The 14,549-nt window shown below is 39.9% G+C and overlaps 1 protein-coding gene across 2 annotated transcripts in view; it reads left to right on the top strand.

Moving 5' to 3' along the window:
- LOC113519533 (uncharacterized) overlaps window positions 1-14,549 on the top strand; it is a 41,733-nt gene that overhangs the window by 10,289 nt on the left and 16,895 nt on the right. For both annotated transcript variants that reach the window (XM_052892469.1, XM_052892468.1), the window contains exons 4-14: window positions 3,047-3,193; window positions 3,883-3,964; window positions 5,583-5,704; window positions 6,090-6,262; window positions 7,437-7,543; window positions 8,858-8,965; window positions 9,509-9,581; window positions 10,081-10,322; window positions 11,751-11,830; window positions 13,288-13,400; window positions 13,728-13,885. In XM_052892469.1, the coding sequence (XP_052748429.1) occupies window positions 3,047-3,193; window positions 3,883-3,964; window positions 5,583-5,704; window positions 6,090-6,262; window positions 7,437-7,543; window positions 8,858-8,965; window positions 9,509-9,581; window positions 10,081-10,322; window positions 11,751-11,830; window positions 13,288-13,400; window positions 13,728-13,885 (1,405 nt within the window). The remainder of the gene's footprint in view (window positions 1-3,046; window positions 3,194-3,882; window positions 3,965-5,582; window positions 5,705-6,089; window positions 6,263-7,436; window positions 7,544-8,857; window positions 8,966-9,508; window positions 9,582-10,080; window positions 10,323-11,750; window positions 11,831-13,287; window positions 13,401-13,727; window positions 13,886-14,549) is intronic.

Here is a 14,549-nt window from a genome sequence, read left to right as displayed (position 1 = left end):
GCATGGGGGGTATCATGGGCGAAACAGTATGCTCTGTTATGTCCATGGTACTGCTCATGTCTAAAGGCGACGGTTACCACTTTCCATCAGGTGGGCCGTCAGCTTGTTTGCCATTCTCAGTTGTATAAAAAAAAAATTACTCAGTATAAGGGCGAAATTATATGGTAAAAATGATATAAAATTCTAAAAGACTACGTTACGTAATCACATCAACAATTCTAAACCGATTTCCATGATTCTTTTTGCAATATAAACTATACTATTTATTTATTACAAAAAATACAAACAATTAGCGGTAAAATGGTAGCCTCACATTTTGAAGTCTCTTAAATATATAAAACTAATTATCCGCCCCGATTCCGCACGGGTAGATAGAAAGAAAGGTAATTTAATATTTTATATTTGCTTTAATAGGCAAATTTTTGATACTTTTGGTATTAATGTAATCTTCGTACAGATCAAATTTTTTTTAATAATATATTATAGCTTATATTACTTGCTGATAACATAACTTTGTGTAGATAAAAAAGTTTTCATAGAGTAGTTTTTGAGTTTATTTCTTACAAACAAATATACAAAAAAGGTTCTTGAACGCAGTAGTAGAACGACCCCCTACTAGATGGAGTGACGACCTCAAATGTATTGCAAGGAGTCAGTGGATGCATATGGCTCAGGACCGTTCTTTATGGCAATCTACGGGGAAGGCTTATGTCCAGCAAAGGACAGTTTTTTTTTAATAGGTAATAATGGAATGGTAACCCCGCCTGCGCTAACAGTATACGCTGGTGGAACACCAGTGAAGGATGATAGGTGAGGATGTAAGCAGGTCAGTTAGGCCATTGTGAAGAATTCCACGAGAAGTAACCACGATGGTTTCCAGGGGGAACCACGTGGAGGTCTGTCTGATTAATAACATTGTTAGCAATAGGGCTGTTAAACTCCATAGCTAACAATCTCTTTCCCCCCAGCAGTGGGCAGTTAACGACATATATGATGATAAATAAGTAATAAACGTTTTTACGTCTATAAATATTATGTCGACAGTCCTAAATACGACAGTCGGGTATTGGATGCAATAAAATATTCATTCTAATATCGCAAAGGGTCTGCAGGGTCTGGGTTTGATTAGTATACTGACCCTCAGACAATTTAATAACAGAGTTACCTTAACAATATCCCCGGCCCGGTCCGGAGTTGCCCAAATAAAATGATATAGGTAGATGCCTACGTAATTTGCTTAGTATAGTTATCATTATTCATTATTGAAATACGGGCTTTTTCAGGCAAAAAAACCTGTGACACTGCGACCTTTCCACGATCTTTTGTGCTCGCCTCTTTTTTAAGTTTTTTTTTTTTTATACAACTTAGAATGGCAAACAAGCTGACGGCCCACCTGATGGAAAGTGGTAATCGTCGCCTATAGACATGAGCAGTACCATGGACATAACAGAGTATACTGTTTCGCCCATGATACCCCCAATGTGTTGCCATTCCTGAGGACTCAGGTGCTATTCCTCTGTACACAGTAAATTCACGCCATATCCGACCCTTCAAACCGAAACACAGCCATGCAAACACAACTGCTTCACGGTTGAAACACGAATGGGACAGAGGTACCTACCTAAGCAATCGACTTTTGTACAAAGTCTCCCTCTGGTGAGTTCGCTGCTAATACCTATCAATGATAGGAATTTTAACATGTTCTTTGTAGCAACGTTGTTTATCTCCTCAGGATATAATTTGTTTTCCAAAAGAGATATATCGTTTACGTATGAGTGGGCTACAGCCACACATTCAGTGTTGCGCCGTTTTTTCCTCACTGTGACAAAATCTGCAAACACTTTTTGGGCATAAGCCTAATTGGGTCATATGCTTGTTTAGTGTCCAGCGAGGGCCCTTATATACTTCACATATGTATATTACACTCGAAAAAATTAATTTTTTAGAGTAGTTTTCTAAAAACCCATTAATCAAGATTTTGAGTGGTTTAGTTTTGACAACAGGAACTAGCTATTATTTGCTGTTTCTAAGCTTTCAAGTTTGAGATGTTTGAGTTTTCAGGTATGCCACGATAATGTTCTGGTCTTTTTGGGCATTCTTTGCCCTTTCCTTTGCTAATTGGTCGGCTGTTTCGTTTCCATGAATATTTGAGTGACCAGGGATCCATCTCAAGATAATGTTATTTCTGCTACCCAAGTCATTTAATAACTTTATGCATATACTAGCGTAGTTACTTAATTTACATACGTTATGCCTGTCTCCATTGCTTACCCCAAGCTAAAACAATAGAACGCCAAATACTTCGATTCAAACAGACCTCTTTCGCTTCCTCCACATTCTTCAATCTATTCGTACAAGCTCGCCAGTTACAGGTACTTTTAATTTGGCCCTTCTTCAGCATGTCGCCTATTTGGTCAACATAATGTCTATCTAGGCAACCTCGACTAACATCTCCACTTATTCGTGCTCGATAAAGCTCCACTGTAATTCTTCTTTCATGCGTCCTCTGCAAATGGTCAAACCAACTTATCATATTTTAAGACATCTTAGAATCATCATCTTTTCAGCTTTTAACTGTTGATTAGTTGAATATGAGGTGCCACGCTTGGTAGACGGATTGGCAAGGAGTCACGTGGGACCCACGTTGGGCAACACTAATGTCCCACGTGGGTTCCACGTTGGGCGCCATGAAAACCAGTGTATATACAAATATCAGCTGTTAACTGTTGAACATAAGATGCTGAAGTCTTCCCCATTATGGGAGTTTTGCTAATAGTTGCCACACTTGGCAGGTCGGTTGGCGACCGCAGTTGTGCTTTTAGTGATGTTCTGAGAGAGCTGCTGTCCATCCTTCCACCATTAAGTTGTCTTAGTCACCTCTTACGACACCCACAGGCAATGGAAGGGAAAGAAAGGAAGGGGTGACCACACAGCGTAGTAATTTATATTATATATAAATTCAACTAACAATATTTTCCCTCCAAAATTTGTGTTACTTTTATTTTAAAACTATTATTTTTATCTATTCTATATTTTTTTTTACTAGACACAGACAAGGCCCGCGAGGCGCGAGAGCTACGCGAAGCACCAGTGGCGGTGTGCTCGCAGCGACGCGCCCTCTGCCTCGCCGCCCTCGTCTTCTCCGCCATGTTCGCCACTGCACTACTAGTAGTGTACGCCACGCCACAACCTGGTAACTATTTATTTAAATAATATTATAAATCTTCGTCCTCACTTATCATCCTTCACTGGTGCCGCGCCGGTGTATACCGATAGCGCGGACGGGGTTACTATTCCATTATCATTTATTAAAAAAACATACCTAGTAGAAAGAAGATAATACTGTAATAATGCAAGAAATTAAAGGCTTTATTATTATTATTATACAAAATAATTAATACATATGTATCCAAAAGTTGCCTGCAAGAGATCGCTCTTAGCGATAAGGTCGCCCATTGTTTCCTCACTGTGATCATTTCTTGTAATTGTTTGTATCTATAATAAGTTTACTATTGTAATCTTATGGAGGAAACAGTATCTATCTATCTACAGCAACTGTTGCATCCTTTATCAACCAGTTGGATAAGACACGAATGGCGGTATGTTCGCAGCATTGCAGTCTTTGCCTTATTGCTCGGGTGTTCTCCGCCATGTTCGCCACTGCCCTTTTTTTTTTATTTTATTACAGTGTTATACGCTTATTATTACATTGTTTTACGCTGCATTACTTTTTTATTAATACACTTAAAAATTATAATTGTACATTATATATATATATATATATATATATATATATATATATATATATATATATATATATATATATAATAAAGTATATTACATAATTAATGAAGTACTATTACATTTCTTATTTTGTTCTAGACTGCCCGTGTGCGGAAGACAGTCCACTTGTACCTAGAAAACCGCCATCTGACTCGGATGCCAACGCTGCCGCTGCCAATAAGTGAGTTAAGCTGAGTGTGTGTGTGTGCATGTGTGCATGTGTGCGCGTGTGCGCGTGTGTGCGTGTGTGTGTATGTATATATGTATATACATGCACATATATTTATCTATATACAACAATGTAACATTAAAATAACTTTACATAGCTAGACGTACGACTGCCAAACAGCATGGCAATTACTGGCAAAACTCGTCAAAGGGGAGACTTATGTTCAACTGTGGAGAGTTAAAGGCTGATATGAAGATAATGAATTTTAAATGTTATGTAAATCATTTAAGTTTATTTTACATACATTTTACATTTATATAATGATGTGGACGCGTGAATAAGCTTGTCTTGGGACCCACGTTGGGCGCCAACTATATCCCACGTGTGTACCATGTTGGGCGCCATTGTAACTTGTTAAATTAAAACCTGTATACACAAATAAAGATGCTAAACTAGGCACCGAAATGAAAAGCCACAATTACTTATTTAAAGCTACAATTTTAGATACCAGCGATTTAGTTCACGTTATCTATACTTATCGAGATAAATCTGTAGAGAGGTCAATTCTGTACATGAAATATATTTCCAAAATAACTATCAGGCGGTGATTAGTGATCGATACTGATGCCAAAAATGTAATCAGTAAAATTTTTGTCTGTCTCTCTGTCTGTATGTTCGTTATAGAAACAAAAACTATTCGACGGATTTTAACGAAACTTGGTACAATTATTCTTCATACTCCTGGGCAGGTTATACTATACTTTACATCACGCTACGATCAATAGGAGCAGAGCAGTGAAGGGAAATGTTGGGAAAACGGGAGAAGTTACCCCATTTTTAAGCTTCAGTCGCGTGTGCAGCCTTAATGGCCACTTTTTAAAATGTAAAAATGTCCTCCCGTGCGAAGCCAGAACGGGCCGCTAGTAAATAAATAAATAAGGTGGTAAGGTAAGGTTCACATCAGGTGGGCCGTCAGCTTGTTTGAAAGCGGTAACCGTCGCCTATAGACATGAGCAGTACCATGGACATAACAGAGTAAACTGTTTCGCCCATGATACCCCCCATGCGTTGCCATTCCCGAGGACTTTGGTGTTATGCTTCTGTACCCAGTAAATTCACACCATATCCCACCCTTCAAACCGAAACACAGCCATGCAAACACAACTGCTTCGCGGTAGAAACACGAATGGGACAGAGGTACCCAAGCAAACGACTTTGAACAAAGTCTCCCTCTGGTGAAATGTAAAGCGAATCCTGTAGAATACCATCTAAACCCATGTGTATTCCAAGTTTTATATCCACCATGTGGTTCCGACATAGAATAGGCCACTCCTTCCTTTCCCGTGGGTGTCGTAGGAGGTGATTAAAAGAAACTAGTCAAGGGATGGCCAGCAGTGTCCCTCTTTAAATATCACCAAAGCCTAACTGCGATTGCTAACCCGCCTGCCAATAGAGGCAACTACTGGTAAAGCCCCCCAAGGGGGGCAGCAGTGGACAGTTAAAGGCTGATATGGTGATGATAATGATGATTTTGAATCTAATGTGACAACAAGCCTGTTATTCCCATTCGGATTTGATTTGTTAACGGTGTTTTCCACCAGCGGAAGCTTAATGATTTATTTGATTACAGGGAACGTATCGCAAGCAACGGCGCTGTGTTCCCGTGGCGCGGCGCCCGCTTACCCACTTTCGTTATACCGAAACACTACAGTTTGTGGTTACATCCAAACCTCACTACTGGCGAGTTAAGAGGTAAGTCGGAATGACGTTAACCTGTTTCGTTAACTTCAAGGGAAGACTAAGAGGAAAAATGGGGGCTGAAAACCCTATTTTTATTGGTAGAAAATGGAATAGTAACCCCACCTGCGCTAACGGGATACCAGTGAAGGGTGATAGATGAGAAGGAAAACAGGCCAATTAGCTCATCATGATGAATTCATCAGGAATTAACCATGATAGTTTCCAGGGGGAACCGCGAGGAGGTCGACCTGGTTGGGTATATTGCTAGCAATGGGATTCTTAGTCTCCATTACTAACAATCTCTTTCCCTCCACGTGGTATAGGTTAGGATGGGTTAGGTTTTTACAATGTACAAATATTAATAAAAAAATTGATTGTTTTATTTTTATTTCTCCAGGGGAAGTGTCCATAGACTTCAAAGTAGACCGCGACACCACCTTCGTGGTGCTCAATGTAAGAGACATGAATGTGACTGAACGCGCTCTGTTCAAGAGTGGAGGCTCCTTGGGACCCAAGGTGGTGAAGACTCTGGACTATCCGCCGGCTGATCAGACCTACATCGAGTTCAAGGTAAGTGATACTATGGAAAAGTGGCGCTCTCTGGTGTCTGCCTTCGTGGTAAACGAAGATTTTAGACGTAGCCGGATGATGGCTTCACATGTTCTCCAAAGCTAACGAGACTTTATTCTATTGTCGAAAAGAGAAAGGTAATGATTTTGGAGTATATGTATATTCAAGCTTGTTAAAAAATCATCAGAAACAACAAAAAATTTAATTCGGCTTTTTCCCAACTTTGTCCTGCTTACTTTTTTATGCAATTTAGAATGGCAAACAAGCTGACGACCCACCTGATGGAAAGTGGTAACTGTCGCCTATATACATTACAGTGTCATGGACATAACAGAGTATATTGTTTCGCCCATGATACCCCCAATGCGTTGCCATTCCTGAGGACTCAGGTGTTATTCCTCTGTACCCTGTAAATCCACTGCTATATCCCACCCTTAAAACCGAAACTCAGCCATGCAAACACAACTGCTTCCCGGTAGAAACACGAATTGACCAAATAATAACGTATTTTTAAAGTGACTGATATAACCAAGTTACTTGAACTTGGCTCCATGCATTGTGGAATGTGTGGTCCGAAGAAATTCATTTAAATTATTAAAAAAACCTAGTTTCTAGCTCTAACTGTTCTAGCTATTCATAACTGTCAAACGTCAAAAACCTATTTTAGCTAAAAATTAAAAGAAATTATGAATGTGATTATAGATGGAACCAAAACATGGCCCTACATGGTTGTCCGTATGTAAAACCTTCAGGTTATTCAGCGATTTATGGAAAGAATTTTTTTAATGGATGATAATGGAATGGTAACCCCACCCGCGCTATCGGTATACACTGGCGGGGCAACAGTGAAGGATGATAGGTGAGGATGAAGCAGGTCAGTTAACCCATCGTGACGAATTCAAAAAGAATTGTTCACGATGGTTTCCAGGGGGAACCACGTGGAAATCGACCTGATAGGGCATATTGCTAGCAATGGGACTGTCAAACTCCATTACTAACAAACCCTTTACCCCCTCTATGGAGAGAATTATGAAACTAATATCTACGATACCCCATATATAAGCCCTTCCTGAGGATTATAGTTTTATGCTTCCATGACTTTTACTTTATTATTTCTAGGAGCAATATTTATTCAGCTTATATGCTTACTGTTATAACTTACTGTTACTTCCAGGAAAAACTTCGTCGCAAATACAATTACACGCTGAGCCTCCGATTCATCACCAAATTGGTGAGGAACGACAAACAGAGAGGGTTCTTTTTGACGGGCAGCCATAAGCAGTAAGTTTACTTTTATGCAATTTAGAGTACTAAACAAGCTAATAATAAAAATATTGATAATGTTCCAATATCCTATATATTGGGGGGAAAGGGATTGTTAGTAATGGAGACTGAGAATCCCATTGCTAGCAATATGCCCAACCAGGTCGACCTCCTCGCAGTCCTCCCTGGAAACTATCATGGTTAATTCCTGATGAATTCATCATGATGTGCTAACTGGCCTGTTTTCATTCTCATCTATTACCCTTCACTGGTGCTCCGCCAGCGTATCCCGTTAGCGCAGGCGGGGTTACCATACCATCATCATTCATTTTCCTACCCTTATCCCAATTATTATTTGGGGTCGGCGTAATATGCTTTTTATCCATATTACAAAAAGATTTGGCTTATAGTTTTACGACCGGCCGCTTGCCTAGCGTCAACCCTCTTTGGGAAATAGCATACCATACCATTTACACTAATAAAAAAAAAATTGTACGTATAATATAATGTAGAATTTGTAATTAATTATATTTAAATTATAATCGCAATGTATGTAAACTATGATGGATATATTATATACCTGAAAATAAAAACATTTATTATTACTATTATTTCTTAAACAATAACAAAAAAAAGCAAACTAACCCCCGGCAGAAGCACAGTCGGCCGCGGTTCAGGGCCCCAGCGAGAGAAACCGGCGTACAATGCGGGCAGTAACTAAGAGCACCGCTTTCTGCATCTTTCTCGGGAGTGAGCCGCCTCGGAATCCCAACCGTCTGAGATGTTGTTCCAGACTGGTTGGGATAAGACCGTTCACCGACATAACGATTGGAATGATTTCGGTGGACGTCACCCCCCACATTTCGGTCACCTCGTGAGCCAGGTCGAGATATTTTCTCTTTTTCTCGGTTTCGGCTTTCACGAGGTTCTCGTCTTATCTTTAATATATATTGTATTTAACATCTTTTTTTTTATACAACTTAGAATGGCAAACAAGCTGACGGCCCACCTGATGGTAAGTGGTAACCGTCGCCTACAGACATGAGCAGTACCATGGACATAAGAGTACATTGTTTCGCCCATGATACCCCCCATGCGTTGCCATTCCTGAGGACTCAGGTGTTATTCCTCTGTACCGTGTAAATTCACGCCATATCCCACCCTTCAAACCGAAACACAGCCATGCAAACACAACTGCTTCACGGGTGAAACACGAATGGGACAGAGGTACCCAAGCAATCAACTTTTGTACAAAGTCTCCCTCTGGTAAAATACATCTCCCTTTTTATGGGGGTAAAATGTTCGGCCTTTATTTTTTTTTTTTTTTTCAAGCCGCTGTGCTGTTTCTCGGTTCTGGCTGACGCACGCTCGCTCAGCGTTCCCGTGCTTGGACGAGCCGCATCTCAGGGCTACCTTCAAACTCACCATTGTCAGAGACAGGTGCGTCTAATCTAACTTAAAAATCTTTTTATTAGGTTATTATTTGTCAATTATTTTTACTGCGTAATGTAGTGCTGTTTGTTTAAATTAATCTACACTAATATTATAAAGAGGAAAGATTTGTATTTTTGTGTGTATGTTTGTAACGAATAGACTGAAAAACTACTTTGCCGATTTCAAATAATCTTTCACCATTAGAAAGCTACATTCACCCTGAGTAACATAGGCTGTATTTATTGCTAGAAAAGATTAGGGATCCTTACTAAAACTTTAGTAACGTAACTCAAGGTGTAAAAAAATGCTATAAAATATCTTTCGTCGCGTGCGCTGCGGAAACTATTGGTGATAGAACAAAAGTATGTTCTACAATATTGAAGGAAATATCAATAACTACAAAAAACTTCGCGATACTATATGTCCAACTATTATCGTTATGTCACAATAACCACTTTTTAAAATGTTGTAAAAATGTCTATCCATGCGAAGCCGGGACGGGCCGCTAGTAAATATATTTTACGGGTTAATTATTCCATTTTTTTCCAGATTCCACGTGTCCTTGACGAATATGCCAATCATGGCGACGGAGGAGGCTGGCTTTTATTTGGGACATAGATTGGTAACATCATTATATAAAGTCAAATTCAAAAGCCGATTGCTTGGGCACCTCTGTCCCATTCGTGTTTCTACCGTGAAGCAGTTGTGTTCGCACAAAATACATAACAGAGTATACTGTTTCGCCCATGATACCTCTCATGCGTTGCCATTCCTGAGGACTCAAGTGTTATTCCTCTGTACCCTGTAAATTCACGCCATATCCCATCCTTCAAACTGAAACACAGCCATGCAAACACAACTGCTTTATGGTTGAAACACGAATGGGACAGAGGTACCCAAGCAACCGACTTTTGTACAAAATCTCCCTCTGGTCAAACCGTAACCTATGAACGCCTGCAATACCAGGGGTATTACCTGAAGACCCTGAAGAAACCTCTTTACCCCCCTTTTGAAGAATTCCACGCTGTCGTCTCTTGGGGAAACCTCGTCAGGGAGCTCATTCCATAACCTGAGTGTTCGTGGGAGGAAACATCTCTGAAACCGTAAATCAATAATTGCAGCTGCAAGACGAATTCGTCCAGTCTCCACCGATGGCGCCGCACATGATGTCAGTGGCCGTTTGCCGGCTGCAGCGCCGCGCCGCACCCCCTCCTCCCGCTGAGCTCGCCTACAACGACACCGACACGACCACTATGCCGGACACGACGGCCGCGGTGACCACGGAACCAGACGATGACTACGCACTGCCACCGCCCGAGATCAGCTTGTACAGCGATCAGCAAGTGATCCTGGACGAGTCTGGGTGAGAGGACTTATTGCAATCCGAAATTCGTCATCAAATACAGAGGGGCCTACCATGAAATGTTTCCCGAAATTTCAGAGCCGAACGAAACACAAATTGGATGTTAAAATTACATAATACTCGACGTTTAAAAACTTTGGACTTTTATGGTAGGATTTATGACGAACGAAATGTTAAGCACTTACCATCAGGTGGGCCGTATGCTTGTTTGCCACCTTAAAAAAAAAGTTTGGTTTAAAAAAATTACTGGGCCGATTTATGTATGAAAGAAAACACGAATTTCGAGTCCGAAACTTCGGAATTTCATTTCTTGGTAGGCCCCCTGATCTTTCACTAATATATGGCATCTAGGCTTAACCAATGTACACTATATTCTGTATATAAAAATTAAAGATGGTGTCCTTCAAAAAAAGACTTCAATTTTTTTTATGCCACTGAGATGGCAAACAAGCATACGGCCCACCTGATGGTAAGTGGTATGATATATGACAATGATAATGACGGTGAACTTACTGGCGGCTGCTACAGCCCTACTTGCCGGCAGTCTACCAGCTCGGCTCAGGACGAAAGCGTCGTCTAGAAGCAGCGCTCGTTCCGCTGGTGCACCACTGTCGTATAGTTCTGCAGCGCGCTTCGCTGCTTCTTCTTCTGTCTGTTTGATAGAGGATAGAAAAGAATAGCACATACATACAAATGTGTATAGTAAAATATTTCTATAAATATATTTATAAAGCTATCGCTTTAATTCCGATAATAAAATATGGGAGACAGATGGCAATGCACTTCTAAACAACATTTGCTGGGCTAGTTATTGTGTCTGCCGCTCCTTAAAAGGGCAGCGACTTCAGTCGTAAACATATATACAGTGATGAACGAGTAAATCTTTCGTAAAAACTATAAATCGAATCCAACACGGCGATTCTGACATTCACTGTTGTCATTTTACGGTCGCGACCTTCTTCTTCTTTTTTTTTTAAATATGGCTTCCACCGTAGAAGCAACGGTGATTTTCTGCCAATGTCAGGGTTAGAGAAGACTCCGTGTAATTTATATTATGACATTTTTCAGTAATGTAGATAAATCGTTCAGTTGAGTTCTCTGGAAAGGAGGACAACACAAGGTATGTTATATACATGCAAAGGAAAAATAAATTTAATATGATATGTGTGTATGAGTGTATTATAGCAAGGACAATACGCGGAATGAATGAAAAGACGAGAAGTGTAAAGAGTGACATATACTTATATTCGGTCGCGACCTTAAAATGACCAAAAAATGACGTCCTCAACAGACAACGTCCGTCACAGACGTCGCCAAGACGTGCTACACCGTCTAAGACTAGTACCGTCACTCTAATTTAATTCTTTAAATATTATTGATGAAATATTTTCTTTTTATAATATAAAAATACTATTTATAATTTTACAGGCCCCTTTTGGATTGGGTTCAGAAGACGATTCAACACTTCGCATACGAATTAAACACATCATACCCTCTTCCTAAATTTGGTAAGACCGAATCGATATTATACAAGTTATTTCTTTATTTATTTATTTTTATATAACTTGGATCCATTTTTGTTAGTAAGTGTACTTAAAAACTATGTTAATGCTTAATCACTAATAATAATCCAGTCCTCTCGGCGAGCATTCTCACGAGAGGACTACAGAGGAATAACACCTGAGTCCTCAGGAATGGCAACGCATGGGGGGTATCATGGGCGAAACAGTATACTCTGTTATGTCCACGGTACTGCTTATGTCTATAGGCGACGGTTACCACTTTCCATCAAGTGGGCCGTCAGCTTGTTTGCCATTCTAAGTTGTATAAAAAAAAATTAACAAACATTTTCAGGATACTGTTGCTACTCCCGCGTATTCGACGTAAAAACGAAGCTGTCTTTACGCCAGATATTATTAATATTCTTTTCTGTACATATGTAACAACTGAAATCCAGGATATTTCATGAAACCGATCAACTATCTTTAAGGAATAGAGGTCTAAATCATGTTTTCTAACAACCTAAGTACTCACTAATATTATAAAATTGAAAAATTTTAAAAATATTCGGATGTGTGTTTCACCTAAACCACTGGACAAATTTGAATGATTTTTTTTGTATATGGATAGACCAAAATAGCGTTCATAAGAAACTTTTTTTAAATATAAAAATTTGTACATGTTTGGATATTTGTTGCACAGTAACGCTTAAACAACTAAACTTATTTGTACAAAACTCAGCTGACAGATAGATCAATTATATTTAAATAGACATAGATAACTTTTATTTATTTATTTATTTATTCATAGGAAAATCAGGGCTACACTAGAGCAAAAAAATACAGTACATAAAACAGTACAGTACAGTAAATAAATAAATAAATAACTTTTTCTCAAACATGCTTGAAAATGTGAGCATTATTTTGACAATCTTCTTCGAGATAAATCAAAATTGCCGTACTGGCCAGATACATGCGGGCAGCGGTCGGCAAAAGTTGTATGAAAATCCATATCTGTCGTGTTTTGCGGCCAGATAAATTACTATGTAAACTCATATCTGTCCTGCAATTTAAAAATGGAATGACTTTGAAACATGGCTACCAAGGAGGCAACTAATACAAGGTTTTATTTAAATTTCGAACTGTCTTGCAAATAGAAAGCTATTTATTGAAAAAAAAAACAAAGGAACATTATGGCGCGTGAAAAATTATTATTGTTCGTTATTGGTCATTGAATTTAAAAAGTAAAATTGTGTTTTTGATTTCCGCGCATTGTTTGAGAAAAGTACTATACAAGCCTTGGCCACAACTAGGCATTGATGGACTCACGTATGTGTACCTCGGCTACACCTCGGCCCACATTTGTACGTTCGTCCATCAATGCCTCAGTTGCTGGCCGCTGCAGTAATGTACAATTATTTTCACATGGGCAATGACACAAGTTTTGACTTGTATTTTTTTTTCAGATATCGTGGTAGTTGAAGGCGGTAACGCATACTCCGAAGGTTGGGGCCTCATCACCCTAGCACCATCCACGTTGTCCGATACCAAAACCATCGCGAGACTGTTAGCACAGCAGGTATATATTCCAATATTATTCTTTTTTTTTTTTATACAACTTAGAATGGCAAACAAGCTGACGGCCCACCTGATGGAAAGTGGTAACCGTCGCCTATAGACATGAACAGTACCATGGACATAACAGAGTATACTGTTTCGCCCATGATACCCCCCCATGCGTTGCCATTTCTGAGGACTCAGGTGTTATTCCTCTGTACCCAGTAAATTCACGCCATATCCCACCCTTCAAACCGAAACACAGCTAATAACTTGATCAGATTTCATTGAACATATTATATTGTGACGACTTGTTCAATAAAAATACTAAAATGGCATTAATTCCCAGTGGTTCGGAGGTCTCGTATCACCGCGCTGGTGGAGCTCCCAGTGGCTGATGGAGGCGCTGACGTCAGTCCTGGCGGAGAAGGCGCCCCCATTAGGAGAGGTCGCTGCTGAACGTCAACTGGACGCGCTGCTGCTAGACCATGTGCTGCCAGCTTTGAGGTAAGGTTCTGAGAGTATCTCATTCTGATGGAATTCCAACCATGATATAATTCCAACATGGGTGGTTCTAACCGGAATATTACCAGAGAAAGAACTTGTAATATAGTCGTTTGCTTGGGCACCTCTGTTCCATTCGTGTTTCTACCGTGAAATAATTGCTTTTGCTTGGCTGTGTTTCGGTTTGAAGGATGGGATATGGCGTGAATTTACAGGGTACAGAGGAATAACACCTAAGTCCTCAGGAATGGCAACGCATGGGGGGGGTGTCATGGGTGAAACAGTATACTCTGTTATGTCCATGGTACTGCTCATGTCTATAGGCGACGGTTACCGCTTTCCATCAGGTGGGCCGTCAGCTTGTTTGCCATTCTCAGTTGGTTAAAAAAAAATATCATCTATATGGTGAAGTAACAAACATACAAACATCTTTACAAAGTATCACATTTATCATATATATTTTTTTAAATAGGTGATAATGGAATGGTATCCCCGCCTGCGCTATCGGTATACTCTGGCGGGGCACCAGGTAACAGGTGAGGATGAAGGCAGGTCAGTTGGCCCACAGTGATTAATTGAACAAAAATTAACCACTATGGTTTCCAGGGGGAACCGCGTGGAGGTCAACCTGACAGGGTGTATTGCTAGCAATAGGACTGGTAGTCCG

This window comes from Galleria mellonella, unplaced genomic scaffold (assembly GCF_026898425.1).
Source record: "Galleria mellonella isolate WM207_F2 unplaced genomic scaffold, CSIRO_AGI_GalMel_v1 utg158, whole genome shotgun sequence".
NCBI classification, from domain to species: Eukaryota; Metazoa; Arthropoda; class Insecta; order Lepidoptera; family Pyralidae; genus Galleria; species Galleria mellonella.
This window is presented reverse-complemented; position numbering and strand designations above follow the sequence as displayed.